The 21,478-nt window shown below is 45.2% G+C and overlaps 1 protein-coding gene across 4 annotated transcripts; it reads right to left on the bottom strand.

The window, feature by feature from the left end:
• Positions 1-299: 299 nt before the first annotated feature.
• Positions 300-21,207, bottom strand: fbxw8 (F-box and WD repeat domain containing 8). 4 transcript variants are annotated; one of them, XM_010894767.5, is made up of 11 exons: positions 20,583-21,189; positions 20,397-20,501; positions 20,078-20,242; positions 19,037-19,125; positions 16,117-16,274; positions 15,585-15,781; positions 14,962-15,192; positions 4,152-4,279; positions 1,128-1,301; positions 728-844; positions 300-586 (listed from the first exon to the last, which is right to left on the bottom strand). In XM_010894767.5, exons 1-11 carry the CDS (start codon positions 21,036-21,038, stop codon positions 421-423), a joined length of 1,986 nt encoding a protein of 661 aa, XP_010893069.2. In that variant the 5' UTR covers positions 21,039-21,189; the 3' UTR covers positions 300-420. The 4 variants fall into 4 exon arrangements, with proteins under 4 accessions (XP_010893069.2, XP_010893068.2, XP_019908535.2 ...); XM_010894766.5 differs by having other exon boundaries at positions 14,962-15,207; positions 20,583-21,188; XM_020052976.3 differs by lacking the exons at positions 300-586; positions 728-844 and adding an exon at positions 2,634-2,880 and having other exon boundaries at positions 1,189-1,301; positions 14,962-15,207; positions 20,583-21,207.
• Between the last annotated feature and the right edge of the window lie 271 nt (positions 21,208-21,478).

Here is a 21,478-nt window from a genome sequence, read left to right as displayed (position 1 = left end):
GTGGTGGTCTACAGGGCTGATGGTGGTGGTGGGGGGGTGGTCTACAGGGCTGGTGGTGGTGGTGGGGTGGTGGTCTACAGGGCTGGTGGAGATCTACAGGGCTGATGGTGGTGGTGGGGGGGTGGTCTACAGGGCTGGTGGTGGTGGTGGGGTGGTGGTCTACAGGGCTGATGGTGGTGGTGGGGGGGTGGTCTACAGGGCTGGTGGTGGTGGTGGGGTGGTGGTCTACAGGGCTGGTGGAGATCTACAGGGCTGATGGTGGTGGTGGGGGGGTGGTCTACAGGGCTGGTGGTGGTGGTGGTCTACAGGGCTGGTGGTGATCTACAGGGCTGATGGTGGTGGTAGTGGAGTGGTCTACAGGGCCGCTGGTGGTGTGTGTGGGGGGGGGAGGGGGGGTGTCTACAGGGCCTGTGGTGGTGGTCAGTGAGATGGGTGAGAGCCAGACAGAATGTCATAGGGAACGGCCAGGCCGATGTTGTAGTTGTAGCCAGATGACTCCACATAGTTGGACCTGCAGATAGGCAGAACATGGTCCTGGGAGATCGAGTCCTCTGAGAAGTCGTAGTGGCAGATCACCCCCCTGTGTCTGTAATGCGGATGTCACAACAAGACTAAGTTCATAGGATGAAACACAGTGTACATCTATGCAGACTTCTTTCTGTGTCATGTGGTTTAGTCAGTAGTGTTGTGTGTAGATTTGATCGTGTCGGCGGGTATTATTAGTTACCTGCGGTGGGCGGTGAGGTCATCATCTGTGATGCAGGCCCCTCGCGGAGATTTCTCGTCTGGGATGTTGGCCGTCACCAGGGTGCTAGCATTGAACCGAACGTGTCTGACCGGGTGCCTGCAAACAGACAGCAGGAAAATACAACCAACAGCATGTTTTAGGATGGACAATGTGATTGATTTCACTCTCTCATGCCTCACACATCACAGACAAACACCCTTCACTAGGCGCTAAAAAGTGTTAAATCAACAGAGCCACCACAGCCTCCTGTTTGGATGATAGGGACTGGCTGCATTTTGATGACTTTTTTCTGAATAAGTAACAGTGACGAGAAATGCAAGGCACACACATTCTTTGTGGCAACAATAAATTAATGTAGGAAGAGAGCAACGAAACAGACCTGTTGTGCATCTCCCACAGTTTAGCTCCCATCCGCATCTCCCAGACGCAGACCAGTCCCTCGCCTCCACCGCTCACAATCTTCCAATCGTCCGCCTGAACGGAGGTCACACCCATGTGGTGGGCGTACAGTGATATCACTGACGAGCCAGATCGCAGGTCAAACACTCTCACCCTGAAACAACACGGGAACTGATGTGGCAGAAAGTGATGACAGTCACAAGCTTCTGAAGCCATAACATCATTTCTACACTCTTAACTGTTATGTTAAGGCCTATGTACCATTACTAATCATGTGATTAACCCCTAAATTAAGACTTTATTATTTACATTTTTTAACAATGTTGACAATTTTGACTTTGTGGCTATATACTCAAGAGGAAACCCATAAAAATTGAAATTAGAACAATGTAATAGGATCTCCACACGAAAACCATAGTGAATGTACCACCGCCATTTTTCCTAGCCTGGTTCAAGATCTGCTTGTGCTTTTTCTGCCTGTCATCCTTTGGGACGACAATGAGTGGAAAGGTGGGAGCTGGCAAGACAGAACCAACAGGATGAGACTCAGGCCACAAATTTACAAGGTAACTTGGTGAACAATGGACCAGAAAAACAACGAGACATAACGCAAGATCATCAGGGACACAGGCCAACGGACAGGATCATCAATGGCAGGTGGCATCGAGGGGCTCTCCATCCAATTGCATCCGCTCTCTTATAAACAAACGCTTTAATTACTTCAATCACGCTCCGCGAACCAAAGCCACAACTATTTAGCGTGTTATGTGCTGAACGCAGTGTTTTCGTAGCGCTAATAAAACATAGAGGTTTTTTGGATGCGGATTGACAAGCTACGCGTGCAGCTCGGACCTCCGGACCCCCATCTGCCACCATCACTGCTTTGGTTTATTGGGTCCCACCACATAGCAGCCGGCGGATGACTCCATGCTAAAAGCATCCCAAAAGTTCATTACACAAATTGAATTTATTTAGGCGGGGGATGAACCGATTTAATTACCGCCTCGAGAAATTAAATGAATCAGGTTTGCATTGCTAAATGGGCATTTGCGTTGTAACAAAGACATACGTCGAGACATCGGTCAACGGCTCAAATGGCACCCTATTCCCTATGCCATGCACTGCATTTGACCACAGCCCTGGCATGGCGTGGCTCCGTGGGCGTTCGCGCTACAGAGAAGGGGATTAGATGTAACCGTCTGGCCGTTTGCGACGATCATCAATCTAATGTTTGGACGGAGCCCCGGTTTACCCCGGAGCTGCCAGGGGACAAGCTACTTCACATTAATCAGCCCGATCCTTGTTTTCTACTTGAGGGCACAGCAATGGATGAGTGTTATCCGTACCAGCCGGACTTGTACCCATGACATGGACCGCCATACAGCCACGTGTCATATTAATGTCCCGTCGGTGTCAACAATGGCAGGTTGAATGCTACACTTGCTAACTATTGGATGTTTTTACCACAGACTTCATATGAGATTACCTTTGATTCAATCAGGCGGAAAGCCAGTTAAGCCTCAAGGGAGACGAGGCAGGCGGGCTCATTTTCTTTCCTACAGGCACGAGACCACCCGCACGAACGTGGCAACAGCCCCATCACTCCCTCTGCACCCCCACCCCACCCCACAAGACTTCCTGTTTGTTGGGCAGATAGATCCGGTCGTATTCCAGACAGGCCCGGCCTTATTGGGACCCACATTTGCACCCTGGAATGATCTGGAAAGAAAGTGCTAGAGAGAGAGAGAGAAAGAGAGAGACCACTCATTCCGAGAGGAGGTGGAGGAGTAAAGAAGGAAGTCGCATTAGGGCCCTGGCTTTTGGCCATCCTAATGGACAGCCAGAGCAGAGCCTGCCTTCCCATCTCTCCGCCGGCCCATTGTGCCCGGCCCCTTGGCCTCCCTGCGGCACATTAGGCCGGGCCAAACCAAGGTCTGGGCCAAGTTGGCCTCCGACCGACGCTGTACTAGACTACTTCATCAGAGAGAGGGACAAAGGTAAGAGTCTCTAGCTCCGTCTGCGGTTCTATCTGACCGGGGGGGGGGGGACCTCTGTGGCCAACGCATGCTTTCCTTGCTTTTGGAAATTCGGTGCCGAAAGCAGCAGCGGGAGTTTGATTGGTAATGGTTTTGCCAAAAGCGCCGTTCTTTCACCTGCCAACCCGTGGCCCGCTGTCAGGGACAAGTGCAGATGAGGAAGGCCCTCTTTTGTGTCCCTTTCTTCTTCTCACACCGAGCCAGGTTGCAGATGTGGTGTGTGAGAGAGTAAGACAGAGACTGTTTGTTAGAGAGTACCGCAGCTGAATGGAGAGGCCACTGGGCAACTGTGTCCGTCTCCCTGATGTCTACCATACAAATATCCCCGTGTGATGGGCTGGCTGCACATAATACACCCCCGCGCGCACACACACACACACACACACACACACACACACAGACACACAGACACACACAGACACACACAGACACACACACACAGAAACTACACACAGACACAGAAACTACACACAAACGCTCCCTCTCTCCTTCTCCTTCCAAACGCTTATTACATCAGCCTTCTCTTTCTCCGTCTCGTTTTCATTCTCGCTCGCTCTGTTGCTTTCATATAATGCCTTCCCGATGCTTTGTTTTCTGAAGGTTAGCCAGAGGAGGTGCGGAAAATTGCTTTTCTTTACACAACTTTCCAAACACCTGCTCCCCACTCTAGTAGTCTGCTTGTACCTCTGGGTTCCAGTGTTCCTAATCAGGTGTGATTGTGTTGTGATCAACAGAACTGCCTGGGACAAAAACCCAAAGGTTTACCCAAGGGAGACACTGGCAGTACTTTGGTGATAAAATCTGTCAGGCAAAAGTATGTGTGACCAATTTTTAACGACTAAGCGTGTGTGCATTTGTGTGCCATGTTTCTGTCTGTTTTTATGTGGGGTGTGTGTGTGTTGTGGTCTAGTGTCTGTGCGACATGTGTTGTACCTACAGCTGTAGTGGTGAGAAACGCAGACCCGTACCTCCTGTCTTTGTTTCCACAGACGAGCAGGTGAGCGGGGCTGTCTCTCAGGTTGATGCAGGAGAAGTCCCCCGCCGCGTTCCCCACAGATACCTCCGACTGGCCCGTATCGAGGCTGTACACCTGGATCTGAACACACACAATGCCAGAGAAAGTTGACTCCTCCACTGGCTACCGTTGTCGCCACTTGAATATAAACAGAGTCAAGGCATAAGAACAGCAAGTCATTTGGCAAAGGCTAATTTTGCTACTGACATGCCTATTTATCCTGCATCCACAGATGAGCACATTCAATATACAGATGGAGTTGTTCGGTAGCAACTTGAGCTGAGTGGGAAAGCCATAGTGAACTAGGCTAAATCCAGCCGCGGCAGAATCTGACAATTTTGTTGTCACATGCACGCACACGCATTGGCAATGTCTGGGAGCTAATGAATAATGCATGCCATTATGAATCTCCCAAGATGCCTTTCAGAAGTGTGGCAAATTAAAATCCCTTTGAGAATGTCTGCCTGATCTGCTAAACTCATCACTTTATATCGCCTAACATTTAGACAGGAATTCAGTGTGCTTTTATCAGGTAGGCAACAGACAACACGTCGTCACAGCCACTGGACTATAGTTTAAAGGTGTGTGTTCTTTCAGAGGAAGCAAGTCTCAGTCTTATGAAAACCTAACCCTGGGATACAATGCCATCGAAACAACCAAATGGCTTTCTAAGAGGTGAAGATTCTTAAAAGGTTTAGTCCCTAAATCTGTTTAAGAATGGGACATAGTATGAATAAGGTTTTCCATAAATGGAAACAAATGTAGCCTTAGGCGTTGGTAGAGTTTTACTGTATCATTTATAGAAGTAATGACTGTTAAATGTGCTTCCACCAAATAATAACTGGTTATTACACAATAAACACATTTACCTTATGTATTTCCTAGTCATTTTGTAATAGAAATGTATAAAAATCTCTTTCACTTTCAAAACGTAGAGTACGATCTCATTCTACACATTCCCCGGCCCAAATGGCTGTGCAGTAGCACAAGGTTACATTGTTGCTTTCAGTTTTTGATCTAAATGCAAGTTCTAACATTATTAATATGAATATGTCACTATAACCTAACAACCCTAGGTCACAACCTTCAGAACAGCATATCCATTTGCTACTTACTGCTTAAGGGTAAGTTAGAACATAATGTGCAAAATGGGTTTCTGATTCATGGACATGACTCAAAATAGATGTACTCAGTAGAAATGACTAGAAAATAACAATTATTCTGAGATAAAATTAAGTATGTACATTATAAAATTAACTTAAAAATATGCAGGTCGCTGCATTCACTCCACATTTTTGTTATAGACTTAATTTAGGATTGATTAAATATACAGCCGAATTAAAGAAAACTCAATAGATTAGTGGTAGAACATAACGAATACAGATGCTTCCATACAGCCTTTGCAGTCCCCAGATCTCAACCCAACTGAACATCTATGTGAGATTTTGAGGCCTGAGGTTACACCTTACTGTGACACTTTGTTAATTTGTCACCTCTTTTCTGCAATTAAGCAAAATGCAATGCCCCATAATGACAAAGTCAAAGGATGCCAATTTAGCTCAAATGCATCCTGTGTCTTTGCTGTGATCAGAGATGGGGAGTAACGGATTACAAAAAAACAGTAACTGTAATCTGTTACGTTACCAACTAAAATATTGTAATCGGAGTACAGATACTTTTGAAAAACAATATTATTACTTTTGGATTACTTCAATTGAAAGAGTGTGCGTGAAATAATTAATAATTTAATGTTTTAAAAACATTGTTATTTGAATCAAAATAACAACTGAGCGCCTCAGCTGTTGTGTGTGTGATCATCATGCGCGCAAACTTGGACGCGCATACGCAGTTTAGTGACTGATAAAGCGCTAGTTGAAATGGTAAAAACAGTGTCTATCTATATTAGCAGACTCATTTAAAAGTGATTAATTTATCTACTCAGCGCATTCTCAGAACAATTATAGGCGATAGGCCTACCTCGTGGTATATATTAGTTCAAGTGTAATATATTATATAGTTCAGTTTTCAAGTTTTATTTGTCAAATGAACCGAACAACACAGCCGAGAAGAGTTGCACTGAAAAACTCAGAGAGAAAAAGTTTTTGAAGATTAGGCAACTATTTGTTGGCTGTAACATGGGCTGCCTTCAAGATAAAACATTATATGGAATTAATCACGATATTTAAGGAGAAAAGGTGTGTTGGGAAGCTCTCTGCCGAAGGATGATGATATGCATTTGACGCAACCACCTGAACTCCGTCCATACAGGTAGGCCATGTGATTCTGCTTGCTTTGCCTCTCAGAATATTGCATCCATTGGTTATCATTGGCTGCTGACAACATTGACTTAAAGCTAAGAGTGCACTTGTATAATCACAGTTTATTTCTATCATTTGAAAATCAATTGCTGGTGGCCCTAATCATGTTATGTTCACGCGGATAAAACGTATTTGTGTGCGTTCGCGTGCCTAGGGTGTCTCCAGCGTTTTGACAATGTTAGTGGTTGTGGTGAAAAACCTCAGACAACTGTAGATTACGTGCGAAAAGCTACGGCTATCTTAATTTTTATATACAACAATGTCAATACCCTTTTAGAGAACTCAATTTCTTTTTCAACAGTGTTTTGAAGCTATTATAAACATAAATAAAACAAATAACGTTTTTGGGTTCAGATTAACGGCCAGATTCTGGAAGATTGAGGGTTATTGGATAAATTAGAACAACTGAATATCTAACAACTTGAGCGTGTAATGTAGAGATGTAGCCCAATCATACTGAAGTAGAATGCAATGGTTTAGAAACCCTTTCCAAAGGCTGTTCAAAACCCATAAGTTAAAATGCAAATTCCGTTTTTGGCCAGCTATGTGAACTTACTATGTAAAACACTGACTGATCCCGCAAAGGGTGTACAACTGGTTATAGGCTATTTCTATTTGTTTTCTAATGCCTCAAAGTAATCAGATTACGTTACTGATTTTGAGTAATCTACAAGTTACGTAAATGATTACAAAAGTGGACAGGTAACTTGTAACTGTAACTGATTACATTTAAAAAGTAACCTACCCAACCCAGGCTGTTAGAACTCAGTCCACCGGTGGAATTTACTGGACATGATTAAAAAATCCACATACTCATCTACAGTGGGGAGAACAAGTATTTGATACACTGCCGATTTTGCAGGTTTTCCTACTTACAAAACATGTAGAAGTCTGTAATTTTTAAATAATTAATTTGCATTTTATTGCATGACATAAGTATTTGATACTCATAGGTCCTTGAAGAAGACCTGTACACTCTTAAAGAGGTTATCCGACTTGGGGGAAGATTAATCTCTCAGCATGACAACAACCCAAAGCACATAACCAACACTATGCTAGGGTCTGTGAATGTCCTTGAGTGTCCCAGACAAAGCCCAAATTTCAATCCCATTGAACTGTGGGGAGACCTGAAGACTGCAGTTCAACAACACTCCCTATCCAGTCTGACAGAGCTTGAGAGAATCTGCAAGGAAGACAGGGAGCAACTGCCCAAATCCAGCTGTGCATAGCTGGTAGAGGCATTCTCAAGAAGACTCAAAGCTATGATCTCTGCCAAAGGCACTTCTACAAAGTACTGAATGAAAGGTCTGAATGCTTAAAAGCTATAGAGAGATATGCTGGACGAAGTCAATAAGATGAGGAAGGAACAAGAACGCCTAAGGCCAGTAAAAGAGCTGCTGAGCAAGATAGTGGAAACTGGGGCCTCTATCAATGTACAACACAAGCAATAGAACCTAGGAAAAAAAGAGGAAGTGCAATTTCAAACCGAGAAAAGATAGAAGTCAAGATGACAAAACTGAAGATGCAAAACCTACTGCACTTGGCAAAGGTAGGTGACAGTGGAGAACACATGGCAAATAGCAGAGAATGAAAGTGTGAGAAATATGCTGAAGAAACTGAGAGGAAGGGCAGCAGACAGACAAACTCTGGAAGACAGCAAAATAAGAACACTAATCTCTGCCGAGGCAGGGAAGGTGACAGTGGAGATCAAGAGACTGTTAGCTGATGACAAAAGCAAGAAGGAGAGGGTGAGAGAGAACAGATGGAACCTCATCATGAGAAAAATATCTGGTTCAAACCAGGAAAAGAATCAGACTATGAGACTATCATATCAGACTATCAGACAAAGTGCAAAAGGGGAGATGGGTGAAGGCTGGCATACAAAGCCCCAAAAAATTCTGACAATGTAGACGTGTAAGCCACTAGCATGTACATCAACATTTTCCTCCAGCATGTATATTCAAAACTCTGTACTTTCTGTCCCGAGGGGGGTCTGAAAGTATCTGAAACTAAAATTACACTTCCCCTCCATGCCAACAAGGAAGCGTCTCATCTCATCAACACAAGACATTTGACTATAGAATCCGGCTCCAATGACGTTTAGCTTAGGTTTTTCAATAGATAACCTGAATGTGTCCAAACTCACATAATTAAAAGAAATTCACAGCTGTAATGGTTGCTGTAGTTGCTTCCATAAACCGTTAACTCTGTGATTCCCGTTAGACATGTCATTTTAAGGCAGCTTTAGACAGCAAAATATAAAGGCTGTGTAACTGGTGTGTAGGACATCACTAGTCACTGCATGTAACATGTTTCTGCATGTACTGATTTCCATCAGCCTATCAATGCCAATCTTCATTCCGACATTTAGATGTCTACAGATTAACCCACCTATTCCAGTACATTCCCATTCTCATATTTCCTTTTGCAATACATCCTTCTGTTTTACTGTAAGGTCTTACGAGGGTCTTTTAACCGCTCTATTTGTACCATTACAACAGAGATTGCTTTAAAGGCAAATACAGTCATAAATATAGTCACGTTTTCCTTGATTGGTGTTGGTTTATCAGAGGTCTTAATACCGTTTGTAGGTCCATCTGGACACAGCTGCGTAAATAACCATTCCAGAAACAGACTCCAAAAATAAGACACCAAAGAGCAGCACCAAAAGAGATTAGCTATTGATTTTATTTCATTGTAGCAGAACATTACGTTTTCTTACCAAAAACAGCTAGAATAAAACTCAAAGACACCAATTCATAGTTTGTCCTCCATTCCCATAAAAAAACATGTTTAAATGTTCTTAAAATGATGTAATCTGGCTATTATAATTGGTCAATTAGTGGCATGAGCTGTTATCTTTCAAAACAACATGGAAAAAAACTAGCCGACGGTCAGACAGGGGGTGGGGGTGGTGAATAAATGAGGCACTAGATAAGGACATTAAACTGAGGAGAGAAGAGAGAAAGAGAGGGAGGGAATGGATGGGTAAAGGACTGAAACAGAGAGACAGGCAGAAAGAAAGAGAGAAAAAGAAAGAGAGGGAGGGAATGGATGGGTAAAGGACTGAAACAGAGAGACAGGCAGAAAGAAAGAGAGAAAAAGAAAGAGAGGGAGGGAATGGATGGGTAAAGGACGGAAACAGAGAGACAGGCAGAAAGAAAGAGAGAAAAAGAAAGAGAGGGAGGGAATGGATGGGTAAAGGACGGAAACAGAGACAGGCAGAAAGAAAGAGAGAAAAAGAAAGAGGGAGGGAATGGGTGGGTAAAGGACTGAAACAGAGAGACAGGCAGAAAGAAAGAGGGAAGGAATGGATGGGTGAAGGACTGAAACAGAGAGACAGGCAGAAAGAAAGAGAGAAAAAGAAAGAGAGGGAGGGAATGGATGGGTAAAGGACTGAAACAGAGAGACAGGCAGAAAGAAAGAGAGGGAGGGAATGGGTGAAGGACTGAAAAAGAGACAGGCAGAAAGAAAGAGGGAGGGTAGACAGGTGGAAGGAGAGGGGGGAAAGCAGGCAGCATGATGTAAGGCTTGAGAAGGTGCCAGCTGTTTTGTGTCTCCTATTTGGGCCAGGCAGCCTTAATTGTGAGCTGGCCCGGAGCGGAACCAGCCAAAAATCACACACGCGCGCGCACGCACGCACACACACACACACAAGATAAGGAGGGTACGGGAGATTTCTGCCTGTCATCAGCGTTTTTGAGGGAATTTGATTAAAAAGCAGGTCAAAGCAGCAATGATACGAAGTAGCTGTCACCTGCAGGAGACGACAGCATGTGTTGGCTTGTCTAGTGTGGAGTCAGAGGGTTAATGAGTCTGGTGCGTCTGATTCCTAGTGGGATTTTTATACAAAAGGAAAACGCATCTATTATTATCTACTATATCCTAAATGGATCCCTCGACCAATCCCTTTGTTTGGGAATTAAAGGAAAATGTCTTTTAACTATTCTCAAATGGATGCATTGTTCAAGCAAATACTTTTAAATGGAAATCTGATGTAGAAAACAGTCTAAGAGTTCAAAGGTAACCATCATCAGCAACTCAGACCTGCTACAACTTGATCAAGACCATTGCATCAACAGAAGATGCCGCACTTTCTCCTAAACATGTCATGGCTCTGTGGTGGGAAATCTATGTAACGGGTGTATTCTATGTCTAAGCCGTGGTTTGGCCCGCTCCATCAGGTTGGCCTGCGGGTACAGGGGACCAGGAGCCCAGCAGAGCACCGAGCAGATGCCCAGACCCCCAGGTCCACTGGCAGGGGAGATGGAGCTGTAATGAGGACCTGGAGACTGACTCACACAGACTGACCATTGTAGACATCAGACAGACAGACTGCAAAACAGACATACACCAGGCAGACAGACAGACAGGGGCCAATAGACACACACAAACACATTAATACATTGAACAACAAGGCCAATTAGAGGACAGAAAAGCAGACAGACGTGATTTGACCTTGATCCACTACAAAGACAATCCGTGTCAACATACAAAAAAAGCAAAAACAAGCTAATACAAAAGCAAAACAAATTCAGATTGATGACTCACTGCTCGGTGTGAGGGAGAGAGATAAAAACCCTGGATGCCAGCTCCGTTTTATTCACAGCTTTTAATTACGGCATATGTCTTCTCACGAAATGACACATTTGGTCTCGCCAGAGTCTTTTGGCAATTCTTACTTCCCTCTTCACAGCGGGAAAATGTTGTCAGAAACACTCGGAGACGGGTAGACTTGTTAAAGCTGATTAAAAGTTTACATTTTTAAGTTAAATCAGGAAAGGGAAGAACATGATAATCATGAATTGGCATAATTCAGAGAGGATGAACTAGCTTGCTAGCTCTGTAACGAGGTAAGGAAACAAAAGATAAGTCAAAGCTAAACCGGTTAACAATGTTGCTACCCTAACAATGAACGGTTGTCTACAACATTTGTGATTTTTGAATATTTAAAACATATGAATAGTGAAACAATGCTGGATTTATTTAATTACGGAATTAACAGACTGTTCAAGAGACAGAACCCCCGGAAAGCAGCAGGGCCTGATTGTGTCTGTCCATCCACCCTTAAGAACTGTGCAGATCAGCTTTCTGATGTGTTTACTAACATATTCAACACCTCACTGGAGACATGCTTCATCCTGGCCTGTTTCAAGTCCTCCATCATCCCAGTCCCCAAGAAGCCAAGGATCACAGGACTTCACGACTACAGACCCATCGCCCTGACCTCTGTGGTTATGAAGTCATTTGAGCATCTTGTGCTGTCCCACCTCAAGACCATCACCAACCCTCTACTAGACCCACTGCAGTTTGCCTACAGAGCCAACAGGTCAGTGGACGACACAGCCAACATGGCTCTTCACTTAATCCTCCAGCATCTGGACTCCCCTGGAACCTATGCCAGAATCCTGTTTGTGGACTTCAGTTCCACATTCAACACCATAATTCTTGCTTTGCCCCTGGAAAAGCTATTTTAAATGGGAGTGCCCGAGTCCGCATGCAGGTGGACCACAGCCTTCCTGTCCAACAAGAGGCAACGTGAGGCTGGGAAAGCACCTTGTCCAACCCCCTGACCGTCAGCACCAGCTCCCCCCCAAGGCTGTGTCCTGTCCCCACTACTCTTCTCCATGTGTCCTGTCCCCACTACTCTTCTCCCTGTGTCCTGTCCCCACTACTCTTCTCCCTGTGTCCTGTCCCCACTACTCTTCTCCATGTGTCCTGTCCCCACTACTCTTCTCCCTGTGTCCTGTCCCCACTACTCTTCTCCATGTGTCCTGTCCCCACTACTCTTCTCCCTGTGTCCTGTCCCCACTACTCTTCTCCATGTGTCCTGTCCCCACTACTCTTCTCCATGTGTCCTGTCCCCACTACTCTTCTCCATGTGTCCTGTCCCCACTACTCTTCTCCCTGTGTCCTGTCCCCACTATTCTTCTCCATGTGTCCTGTCCCCACTACTCTTCTCCCTGTGTCCTGTCCCCACTACTCTTCTCCCTGTGTCCTGTCCCCACTACTCTTCTCCATGTGTCCTGTCCCCACTACTCTTCTCCATGTGTCCTGTCCCCACTACTCTTCTCCATGTGTCCTGTCCCCACTACTCTTCTCCCTGTGTCCTGTCCCCACTACTCTTCTCCCTGTGTCCTGTCCCCACTACTCTTCTCCCTGTGTCCTGTCCCCACTACTCTTCTCCATGTGTCCTGTCCCCACTACTCTTCTCCCTGTGTCCAGTCCCCACTACTCTTCTCCATGTGTCCTGTCCCCACTACTCTTCTCCCTGTGTCCAGTCCCCACTACTCTTCTCCATGTGTCCTGTCCCCACTACTCTTCTCCATGTGTCCTGTCCCCACTACTCTTCTCCATGTGTCCTGTCCCCACTACTCTTCTCCCTGTGTCCTGTCCCCACTACTCTTCTCCATGTGTCCTGTCCCCACTACTCTTCTCCCTGTGTCCAGTCCCCACTACTCTTCTCCATGTGTCCTGTCCCCACTACTCTTCTCCATGTGTCCTGTCCCCACTACTCTTCTCCCTGTGTCCTGTCCCCACTACTCTTCTCCCTGTGTCCTGTCCCCACTACTCTTCTCCATGTGTCCTGTCCCCACTACTCTTCTCCCTGTGTCCTGTCCCCACTACTCTTGGGAGGCAGGCTGCAATGCATCATCTGCTTTGCAGAAAGGGTGATTGGCAGCAACCTGCCTTCTCCACATGACCTACACACCTCCAGAACGTGGAGGCAAGCGGCAAAGATTAGGGCTGATCCCTCTCATCCTGGTAATGGACTATTCAGTTCTCTCCCCTCTGGCAGAAGGCTGAGGTCTATCAGGACCAAAACCTCCCACCACAAGAACAGTTTCTTTCCTACAGCAGTAGGCCTCATGAACATGCCCCCGGAACCAAATTGACTATAACCCTCTCCCACATACACACACAACCCCTCAACTGGAGAAATCTATTACCCCTCATCAAGTACATAAACAACCCTCAACTGGACAAAATCTTGTAACTTACTGTAACAAGATGGTTGAGGGTGTATTCAAGAACGCCAACATCCACTAGAATTCTATGTTTGTGTTAACTTTAGTTTCATTGCTGAGCCCGTGGCCCGTCAAATTTGTGTTCTGTTCTCTACAGATACACTTATTCAATCATTAACAACTTATTTTCTGATTCACCCTAGACAGTACAACACCTGTCAAACTTTCAAACTCATACCTTTTTTACCACCACCGCCGCCGCCACCGCCACTTACTTGGCAATAAAAAAATTTTTGATTCTGATTTAGATTTTAGACACTTCAAATGCCAGAATTTACTTTTGACGTGTTGTGTAATATAACCATTTAATTTATCATTCTGTTTACCTGTAACCTTGCGAAGAAACACAAACATATCACAAACTTTTCTATGAGGCCACCAATGACATCTCCTTTTATTGGAGTACAATTTCCTTTGTTTCAGCTGTAACCTTGAGACAAAGGACCATGGCAATGTTATCCCCCAAATTCTATCCACGCTTCTCCGTGGCACGCGGAGCTAAAATAACATAATCAGCAATGAAACAGTTCAGTGATGTCAGGTGCAGAGTCTGCCAAAGATCTGTCTAAACATCACGCTCCATTTGGAGCTGGTCCCCAGTCACTCGACTAATTACTTAAGTACCAGCATCTGTGCCTAAACAAAACGTCCAACTTTCAGACGCGTGCCAGAGAGAGCCACCAGTTTTAAGTAAGTGGGTTTTTGAAACAATCGAGATGTGCATTCTGTCCCAAACGCACGCCGAACCACTTCTTTTCGTATCGATTCGCTATGACATTTACTTAAAAGCATGACAACGATTTACAATGCGCGGGGCTAATGCGGAGCGCAGCCAAATTGGATCCCTAGCCGAGTATTGTCTCTGGGGTATGTAATCTGTAGAGGGTTAAATAAAGGGACAGACTTTGGTTAGAAGGGTCCTTAGAAGTAGTCTGGGAATAGATGCAAATAGCTGCTTCTTTGGGAACATCAGAGTAAACGTGGTTTATGTGTTTGTTGTTAAGCGAGTAAATGTGACACTACAGTAATTAGGAACACGGCCCCGCAGGAGTCGTTCAACTATTTCTACACCCACAATCCCTGGCGTGATTCCACCTATCTGTCCCAGGGTCCCCAGGCTGAGGTGCACAGCCCCGTTGGGTTTTCAGAGACTCCAAACACGAGGACTGGTGCATTGTTTTCGAGGTGACATAATATACTGGCAATTTGTATAAGTCTTACGTTTAAAACCCTGTAAAGACTGCGCGTGAAAGCAAAACACAAGGACGGACGATTTGTCAACGTAAACGTTTTGGAATTTCGTTTCGGCTTAGCCTTGGCTAACTACATTGTCCTCTTAAAGCAGAACAAAAGCGAGGCTGAACTCCTTCAGTATCGGACGAACAACCGTGAGAAAACAAAGTGGAACTGGTCCTACCTTGTTGCCTCCGTCGTTCATGGCCCAGCCGCTGCTCTTGACCCCCAGGGCGGCGCGGGAGGCTGAGGCATCCAGACAGGTGACCGGATGGCCGTAGACGGTGTGCAGCACCCGGGGCTCCTGGTACTCGGGGGCCAACAGGTACACTGTCTCCCCAGCGGACAGGGCCACCAGGGGGCCAGAGTCCCCTCGTCGCCCCCCAGACCCTGGCACCAGGACCATGGACTCCACCTGGGACCAGAGTCTCTGTTAGAACAAGTTAGAGCAACTTTATTCGGCCTGCTTACAGCTGTCAAAGGAAAGGTCGCGTTGTTATTGAACTGGTACCGTGAGTAAGGGATCGACTGGGACAGAGCGAGGGTTGGAAAACATCAGGAATCACAAAAGCAGACTAGTGGAAGACACCCAATCATTCTACCAGGGTATCGTAATCCCTGAACAAGCATGCTGCTTTTTCAAACAATTTAGAAAGACAGAGAAAAGAGGGAGAGAGAGAGGGTGTTGAGGAGAAAGAGAGACATCGAGAGACAGTATTTAGGAGCTAAAGAGAGACAGGCAGACAGTCTGTAGGAGAGACAGATAAAGAGACAGTGTCTATGAAAAAGAGACAAATGTACACCCACAGGTTTGGGCAGGGTTGCCTGGCAGAGGGTCCTCCAGTAGCCCCTGTCATCAGGCTGGTCCAGCCGGACGTCTAGCCCAGCAGCAGTGGCCAAGGTGGGGCTGTCTGAGCTTAGAGACAGGGTCTGCACCCTTCCAGGGACCTGGAAGTGGTGGACGGGCTCCTGTCCTGTCTCGGTGCTCCACACGTCCACACACCCTACGCCGGAGCCCAACACACAGTTAACTGGCGACCAAAAACCTCTATCACCATCAACCCGGCCATTCGGCTCAGTGCAGGACTTTTGTTTTGTGTTTGCCCTAGCACTACACAGCCGATTCGAACAAGCAATTCGAGCTGATTCTTCATGTGTTCATTAACTGAATCAGCTGCGTCGCGCCAGGGCAGAAACACTAAAACGTGAACCTTGGCTGAGTTTGGGAAACCCCTTTCTTTCACACCAACAGGTGGCGCCCTTCCATTCAACTGAAAATTAGTCTAGCCAGCGAGTTTGCCGCTGGGTTGACCAGAGAACTGAGGTCGCCCCAACTCACCGTCGTCATAGGCAGCCGCAGCCACACCGTCGTTCACACTGACATGGCTGACGTGAGGCCGAGGGGTGACGTCGACCATCGCGGGGCTGGGCCTCAAGAACGAGGCTGCCGAGTCCCAGTGGAGGGTGTCCCACAGTCTGACGTCACCTGAAGTGTACCTGAGAGGCAAACAGTATATATAATATAGTAGATGCCCCCAGCATTGAAATGACAAGCATGTTTAAGAGGCATGGGGGACGTTCTTTCCCAATCTGCAAGAGACTAACAAGACTCCTTGAAACTTTCACATCAACACCAGCACTATACGTCACTCAGAACTGTTCTCCCTGGGTCAAGATACATGCATGAAGTGGATCACAGTAAAATTCTACACCACAATATACAGTGAGTTCATATCCCATTATATTATATACTCACAACCTGTAGCATATAAACGTATGCCAAGAAAACACAGATTGGATGTATTCTCTCTGTTTTCCAACACTATAAGCACCATTAAAGTGAAATTCTGTGTTGGTGCAAATGAATAAAGGCAATTCTGATGTCATTTTATGGGCGTAGAGTCGGTTCAAAAGGATCAGGGACTCTGTAGACCGAAGGCCTGGCAGCGAGAAGCCAGCCTTTCCAGGGGGTGGGTATAGCGGCAGCTGAGTCCTTCGCAGCAGGCCCGGGACAAGACGCGACCACCCCAGCCCAAACGCCAGATGCCCTGGGCTCCCTCAGACACGGAGAGCCCCTCTGGTTCTGGAGCCTGGATGTGGTTCAGGAGGGGCGCTGGGCTGGGCTGCGGAAACAGTGCCGCAGAGAGGACCACCACCGGGCTGCCAGATGAACACTCTGAGCTAGCCAGCTAACGAGGGCACGGACGACGGCGGGGTGGTAGCTAGCGTTCACGCTGTCATTCACAAGCTGCGCTCGCTTAAAGAGCGTGGGGGAGGGTTCTCAGGAAGGCAACGACCGGCACACACATGCCATAATTAGTGCATCATCCTTCAGCCAAGAATCAACAGAAGCGAAGGCCTCGTCTGGCACATTCCCTCCTGCAAATCATCAGCAGAAACTTCTGACGTATCAATACCGGGCAGGATGCGATCGGTTCGCCAACTGGAATTACAAGTCAGAGAAATCTCACATAGTTGTTTGCCTAGCATGCGGCAGAAAACAAACAGGTCCTGTAACACTCAAGCCTGTCTAATTAATTGAGGAATATTGGAAAAATCTGTTGTACAAAACACCTAGTGTGAAGAGATGAACCCAACAGCATCTGCACCAGCAGACAGCTATCGGCCTGTATGTGTTATTCTCTAATGAGCCAGCGTTCACTGGGGCCTGGGGAGAATTTAATCAGACTGGCCCCTGGGGGCCCCGGCTTGACGCAAACTTTACCAGATCTGGTTCATATCACACTATTTACAATTTAGGAATTTAGCAGGCACTTATTCAGAGCAATTAACAGTAGGACAAACATTTTGTCACAATTTTCGTACTGAATAACCTTACAACGCTGATGTTTTTAAGCGTCATGCTTTACCAACTGAGCCACCTTCCTGGAATAACCCTACTGGCCCCAGCAGTTTTCAGGTAAGTCCCTGCCGGTCACAAACCGTTTGCTTCTATTTTTACAGAACATTTTGCAACTGAAGAAATGTAGTACAACAGAATAATCTGAATTACCCTCCCCATATATTGATCATCCATGCTAGACCAAAGAACGATGGGGTCGTAAAGAAGTTAGATTTCACATACAACTTTAATTGTAAAAGTCACTGTCCAAATAAAATAATTTATCGAATAAGGTTAATAAGTCACAAATCAAAAATAATTTGTATAATTATTTTCCTTCAGGGAAATAAATATGCATTCATTAATTATAGAACAATGTATGTTGATGTTTGCAACAAGTGGTTGCTATTTTAGTAGAAATATTTCCAAACTGTCCAATTTTCCTAGATAATGAATTGTTGGAAACATTGTTGGAAAAAGCTAAAGTGAACAGGAGTGTTCATAGGGCGGTTATAAATTGTACTTGGAGCTGTACCTCACAAAGACCTGGTTGGTTGTCATATTCAAATATTTATTTAATCAATATCAAAACACATAAATACTGGCATGTATAAGTCCCATCTAAATGTCTGGATTCCATTAACTTTGTGTCTTATTATGCAATTGTGTGCCTGCTGTAATGAAGTAAACCTTTGATGGAATTGTTTTATTTATTACTTCAGTCTCTTACTTTATTATGCCACTGTTGCATTCATCAGGACTGTACCATTCTGATAATGGAGATCCTAAATACATACTATAGATATTTCTGAACAACAAGCACTTAACTGGTGAGGATTGGAACATCTGGGCGGAGATACTGACAGCAACTGAAGCTGTATACATCTGTATTTTTACATCTACATGTTGACTGGTCTTAAAGCGTAACGATTCAAGAAGAAAAAGGCTTGTTCACACTGCATCTTCTAGGGACAAGAGCCTCCTAAGTATATTTGCTCTACTATTTAAATTATGCAAAGTTAACCTAAATTGACCTTTGACCCTAAAAAAATGCTTTAAACCAGGGGTGTCAAACCGGTTCCATGGAGGGCCAAGTGTCTGCAGGTCTTTGGGTTTTCCTTCAAATTGGTTCCCAGGTCAGACCTGAACAACCAGGTGGGGGTAGAAATTAACCAATTAGTGAACTAATTAATCAATCAGGTACAAGGTGAGAGCGAAAACCTGCAGACACTCGGCCCTCCGTGGAACCGGTTTGACACCTGTGCTTTAAACATTTGAATGGTAAGTGACAACAAGCCTAATTTGGTGTATTACCCCATATTTAGTTTAGTCTATCGTGGACGAAAGCATGTAGCAAGCAACAACTAAAAGCAACAGTTTTACAAGTTGGCTGACCAATCACTTCTGAAAATCTTACCCAGCGACAACATAGCCGCAACAGGAACTGACATCGCACAGCACCTTGCCCAGCTCATACTGCAGTTGACTTATCGACCCCACTCGGTTCTAGGGATAGGAAGACATGGAAAGCATTTTCTGAGCTCAATGCTTTGACCACTGAGACTGTAATGGTCCACGTCATTAGATTTCCACACACATTCTTATCTAAGTCAACACACGTCTGAAAGGGAAGCCCTCCTCTCACGTCTCCAACATGTAGGCCCCACTTTTTGTCAAATAAAAAAATGAAGACTGTGCGTTTCATTCTCAGTGAGACGAAAAAGCAATTCCAGCTGTTCGGGACGGACCGTGTAACACATGGTAAATGTGGCTGATGTTTCCTTATGGGGTGTTGCATCAGGACAGGAGATTGAAAAAAACAACCAGAAATTGAAGCATAGTCCCATATACAGAACAGGAACTGTAAGGTTGGGCTACTACCACTTTGCTGTACACATTTAATCTCCACTTCCTACTGGCCTAGGAAACGCTGCATGTGCAGTAGTAAAGTATGTTTACCTATAATTGTATTTATGTTGTAGGGAGATCCAGTGATTTATGTCGTAGGGTGGTTCAGTGGTTTATGGTGTTCAGGTGGTTTATGGTCCAGTGGTTTATGTTGTAGGGTGGTCAAGTGATTTATGGTTCAATGGTTTTTAGTGTAGTGTGGTCCAGTAGTTTATGGTTGTGGTTTATGGTGTAGGGTGGTCCAGTGTTTTATGGTGTACTGTGGTTCAGTGGTTTATGTTTCAGTGGTATATGTTATAGGGTAGTTCAGTGGTTATGGTGTAGTGTGGTCCAACGGTTTATGGTTCAGTGGTTTATGTTGTAGGGTGGTCAAGTGATTTATGGTTCAATGGTTTTTAGTGTAGGGTGGTCCAGTGGTTTATAGTTCAGTGGTTTATGTTCTAGGGAGGTTCAGTGGTTATGGTGTAGGGTGGTCCAGTGGTCTCAGTGACTTTCTCTCAAAATATAACCATGGTAATGTTTTAACATTAAGGCAAACTGAGCCCCCTACCTTCCAGTTGGAGCGCACAGCGTTCTCAGATCTCCTACAGTCACGGAGCGTGCTCTTCCAGCAGGGGGAGTCAGAGACAGAGGCACTGCTGTGAAAGCCCTCCTTCTGACACATTTTGAACCACAACACCTCATCCTCTGCCAGGACCCCCCACGCTTTGCTCACCTGGGGAAGAAGCAGAGAGGACGTAATGAATATTGAGTGATCAATGTCTCCTGTAGTCTGTGTTTGAGAAGCTTGGGGAAAAACATGGTGGGGCCTATATTAAGACCTGGAAAAGTTAACTAGGAGTTTTATGTTACTGATGGGTATTCTGTACCTGAGCACATCGCCCCAGCTCTTTCCGACTGAGATACTGAAAGATCTTCAGAGCTAACTCGTAGGGCAGCTCAATGTCAAAGAAGGGAATGTCATTTGTCTCATTCTGCAAATAGAGCAAAACCCGGGTAAAATTGATATCCAGAAAATGGCTAGTGGTGGGCTATCTCCAGAAGATTACTCTTACCAGGTCTTGTATGAACTGATCAACCAATTTGTCACCCTTGTTTATTTTCCTCTGAGGTTGCTGTTGTAGGGACGTGCTACACGCGTTAGTCAAACTATGGTATTGTCTTTTCCTCCGAGACCGCTCTTCCTGCATCCTCTCCAACAAGGGACTGGTCCTTCCATCGAGCAAGCCCTCGGCTATCGACACATACTCGGGTTTGTCCTCTTTTTGAGGTTTTCCTGCCGACAAAACCGCCTCGTTCCCTCCCTTTATTCTCCCCTGTAATGCTGCATCATGTCTTATTTTTAGTAAACTTCTGTTCTGACCAAAATCTTCAAAGTATCGTTTTAATTTAGAGTCTTCCCGGCTTGTTTGGCCAGTTACGTTAGAACTCGAATCCTCTTTGATTTTATGCGTCAATTCTTGCTTCCAACACTCTCTGAAAGCCAGAAGTTCGTTTTCAGCCATGATCATCTAGCATAGTTACTGTAACGTTATAAAAACATATTTTGTTGTTGTTTTCAGAAATAACAAAGAAGTATGTTTACATATTTAGCGCCTGGCTAGTCGTGCTAAAACTAAACAAACACCCACAGAAGTCCTACTCCAAAAACTGTCCGACTAGAGGGACTATGCGGTCGAAGTGGTTCCGCAATCTTTAATTCCTCATGGTTAATTATAGGCGCTGCAGTGCCTGTTGTGGATTATTTTAGGTTTTCCTTTTAAAATAAAGGATACAAACACTTATACTTACATGAACATACATAATTTTCAAGTAAAACGTTGTAATCACGATTGTTTATAATTTATACTTACTGAGGCCGAATCTAAACATCGTACTGTATTGTATGTATTTGAAATCCTATGATTATTCAATTAGACATCCATATTCGCCCCTCCTATTAAACACAGAT

This window comes from Esox lucius, chromosome 13 (assembly GCF_011004845.1).
Source record: "Esox lucius isolate fEsoLuc1 chromosome 13, fEsoLuc1.pri, whole genome shotgun sequence".
NCBI classification, from domain to species: domain Eukaryota; kingdom Metazoa; phylum Chordata; class Actinopteri; order Esociformes; family Esocidae; genus Esox; species Esox lucius.
Note: the sequence above shows the minus strand (reverse complement) of the source record. Positions and strands in the feature narration are given on the sequence as shown.